The sequence below is a fragment of the Hydra vulgaris genome, chromosome 15 (assembly GCF_038396675.1).
Source record: "Hydra vulgaris chromosome 15, alternate assembly HydraT2T_AEP".
NCBI lineage: Eukaryota > Metazoa > Cnidaria > Hydrozoa > Anthoathecata > Hydridae > Hydra > Hydra vulgaris.
In genome coordinates, this window is record NC_088934.1 from 21,957,501 (window position 1) to 21,961,552 (window position 4,052).

Consider the following 4,052-nt stretch of genomic DNA (forward strand, 5'->3'; position numbering starts at 1 on the left):
TATGATTTGAATGGTTTATGGATAGCAGTTTTTTTCAAGTATGTGACTAGATTTAATGATCTTTTTTTTTTAATGAAATTGCAAAATTTTAATATAATGAAGTATATGTATATTTCTTTATATTAAATTTTTATGAAGTATTAAGTATATTTCTTTTTTTAATATAACAAAGTATATGTGTGTATATATATATATATATATATATATATATATATATATATATATATATATATATATATATATATATATATATATATATATATGTTATATATATATGTATATATATATATATATATATATATATATATATATATATATATATATATATATATATATATATAAATAATATTAACATATATAAAATAATTAAGGGGGTAGTAGAGAAATTAAAATTTAAAAAAATCATTTCTTTAAAAATTCATTTTTATGTCAACAAAATCATAGTAGATTCCTAATTTTTTCTTGGATTGCAAAAAAAATGCTTTAGTATCTGCATCTAATTTTTGTTTAAAATGATTCGGTATTATTTTTATCTATAACAACACTTTAATTTTTCTGTTGCTCTGCTTTTTTTAGTAAATTATACCACAAAATCCAACAAAAACACCTGTATATTGAATGATAGATCAAAAAGAAAAGTATCATCAGAAAAGCTTTACCAAATGAACAATTAAAGTTTCATGAAAAAAGTGATAAAAGGGTTTATATTTTTTAAGAAACTGCAGCTATATTTTCAGACTGAAGCTCAATTGAAAATATTCTAGGAAAATATTCCTTTAATAAGTTGTCCAGCAAAGAAGTTGTACAGGATCTTTAAAACATAAATAAAGATTTTAACTTTATTATAAGATTTTTTTATCTAAAAACATAGTTATACTTCTTAAACGTCTAGAATGAAAAGATTTTGTCAATTTACATTTTAATTCTCCTAAAAAGGAAAGCCTTGGTATTGGACTAAAAACTTGTTGCAACGGTTGTTAATGAGAAACTGTTTATTTATTTATCTACTACTGCTAAAAAGAACTCTAATGCAAAACAAAATGATCTAATTAAACATAAGAATGTTTGGCATAAACCACTTGACAAAAATCTTAATGTTGTAGCATCTCAGGAATTGGGTAACAAATTGCTATCAGTATTGTATGCACACTAAAAGATTCATGGTTTAAATTCCAGTCTAAAAATTAATTTTTTATTCTAGCTGTTGTGTACACTATCAAACCAATACTTATAGTCATTTCTTCTGATAATTTTCCTGAAAAATGTTTACATGAAGAGAGAAAAACTGAGTTTCAATGAATCGCTAAATCAAACTGTACTAGGTGTCTAAACTATAAACATGTTTAGACAAAAGAACTGCTTTAAGTATTGAAGTAGGATCATCTATTCTAAATTCTATGACAGACAACAGTTTTTTAAAAACTTTTTAAATGAGTTTGGAATGACATTTAGCAATAATGGGCAAATTTGTAGTTTACGTAAAGACACCAAACAAGTTTCAGTAGCAGAAAAGCAATGCAACCATAAAACAAAACTAAGAAAAAAATGTTATTAGAAATACCAAATAGTTATTGTGATCAAAATAAAACATTAGTTGGCGTAATGTAAAAAAGTGAAAAATTTTGAACTTGTTTGTTCACTTTTTTTTTTTTTTACTTGCATTTTTCTCCTTATTTTAATAAGGACTTTATGAGCGGTTGCTGAATTCTCCTTATTTTAATAAAGAATTTATGAACGGTTGCTGAAAAACCTTCGTCGTCCTTTACCCCATTTTTTGACCTTTAATGATTAGTAATTATTAAAAAAAAATTTCAATTTTTGTTAGCTTTCTAATAGCATATTAAACAGTTTGAGAAAAAAAAAACAAGTATAATACAACTTTAAATCGATTATCGAGAAAACTCTAAAACATCGCGAAACAATGAAAACTATTTGTTTTGATAGTCAGTAATTGTTGGCTATTACGTGACGTCAGACGCATCAAAAAAAAGTGAGAAAAACAGGTCATTGAATGAGAATCGTTTCGTTGTAAAAAACGTAACAGATATTTTAAAAACTATTTACTATTTTATTTACAACTTTTATGTACATACTTTCAACTAAAAATAAAACTTACTGAAAAAACCTAATGAGCTTCAACATATTGATATGAACTTTATGTTTCGATGCAAGTTTGAACGTACAACTTTCTAGTTTTTTTAGGTTTTCTGAAATAAATAGCCCTATAAAGGAAAAATACAATTAATTATGAGTAACATCATTTTAAAAAATTCACTATATTTATATTCAAACTTATATTCCTTCAAAGACATTTTTTTTTATAACTTTTTTAAAATTTGTCACCATGAAAATGGATTGCGAGTCACGTCTTATAATTAAATAGTTCAAATGTTTGCAAATAAGATATCCAAATATTTGTAACATTTTTCCAACATTTTATATTGTTACTTTTTAAATTATACTTTTTAAGTTTTAATGTGTTAAAAAAACTTTCTCTTTTTATTGTAAATTTCAGATTTGTAAACCCCAAAGTTACAATAACCTTTTAGTTACAATTTTGTAACCATATTTACAAGTTTGTAGTTAGAATTCAAAATGTAAATAAAGCAATATTTCAAAACAAATAAATTTTTACAGAATCCGGTTTTCAATTTTCTTTCTAATTTTGTTTATCTTTTGAATGAGAAAGTTGTTATTTTTTCAAACGACATCCCAAATTGTTCTTAAAAGCAAAAATTGAAATTGATTTTCATTGGAGAAAAATAGAAACATAACACCAACAATTAATCATTCACAGTGCAATAATAGTGTTCACATGACAAGCGATTTTTTGGAAGAGAAAAGGAAGGAGTTAGCTTTATTAAAATGGAATTAAATAAAAAAACAACAGAAAATGTGCACAAAAAGTAGCTTTATTACTTGCAGTGTTATATAAACAGTAAGCCTCTCCTTTACGAGCTGTTATCCAACTCGTTTAAAAAGGCTTTGATAGTTTCTTTAGTCAAAATGTTTTTTTTTATTTTATAGAAATTGGCTTATCTTACATAAACGCGTAAAACGTTAGAAAGTCTAAAACATAGGTTAATAACTATGCATATTATGTATTGTCGGTTATGTATTACATAACCGACAATAAAACAGGTTTTATCTTAAACGCGTTTTATATTTTAAATTGTATAAAACAATATGACGAAGTTGTTTTGTATTAACAAATGTTTTTTAAATTGACCAAACAACCTCGCAGTTATATTTTATTGTTATTTTATACAGCTTTTTACAATAACAGTTAAATACGCTTTTCAAATAAGGGTTCGTACATAAATTACGCAACGCTAAATTTATTTCAAAAATTTTTTTACGCGGCGATTTATTTAAGACTTTACAAGCTATTTTGATTTTTCATTTAAGTTAAGGCTCTGCTAGAGTAAACTTTTGATCTTTTTGTGCTTTGTTTATTCGTAAAATTTAGCGTTGCTTAAATTATGGACGACCCCTAAGAAGTGTTTTATCGTCAGTATGAACAGGGAATTAAATTACTTATTAAAGTTTTGGGACCAATCTTGTTTTTAATCTGTATAACTACCAGATAAACTAAGAATATGTGCAAGCTCTGTGCTGATGATTGCAAAGTTTTCAAAATAATCCGTTATAACACACGTAATGATTTACAGGATGACAAAAAAACTTTTTTTTAACTGGTGCAATAACTGGAGTATAAAATTAAATATAAAAAAATGTAAAAATATGCATGTCTCTAAAAGAAAAAAGTTTAACAAAAAACTTAAAAATCTTACATTTCTGATTATCAATTGAGTATTGTAGAATGTGAAAACGACTTTGATGTTATGTTAAAAAGCAATCTAAATTATGATTATCATATATCTGCTTGCATTTCTAAAGCAAATTATAAACTTGTTTATAAGAAACTGGTACAAGAAGCCCCACTATCTTAAGAAACTATCAGTAGTAAGTTAATTTTCGATAAAAAAAAAAAAAAAATAAGCAAACTGTATCTATATATATAACTAAAAATGGTCCAGTCCTAGCAGAGA

The 4,052-nt window shown here is 24.6% G+C and overlaps 1 protein-coding gene across 1 annotated transcript in view; it reads right to left on the bottom strand.

Moving 5' to 3' along the window:
- LOC136072023 (phosphoenolpyruvate carboxykinase, cytosolic [GTP]-like) overlaps positions 1 to 2,252 on the bottom strand; it is a 38,998-nt gene extending 36,746 nt beyond the window's left edge. The window contains exon 1 of the mRNA XM_065819926.1: positions 2,117 to 2,252. Coding sequence (XP_065675998.1) covers positions 2,117 to 2,142 — 26 coding nt within the window. The 5' untranslated portion in view covers positions 2,143 to 2,252. The remainder of the gene's footprint in view (positions 1 to 2,116) is intronic.
- Positions 2,253 to 4,052: the final 1,800 nt, after the last annotated feature.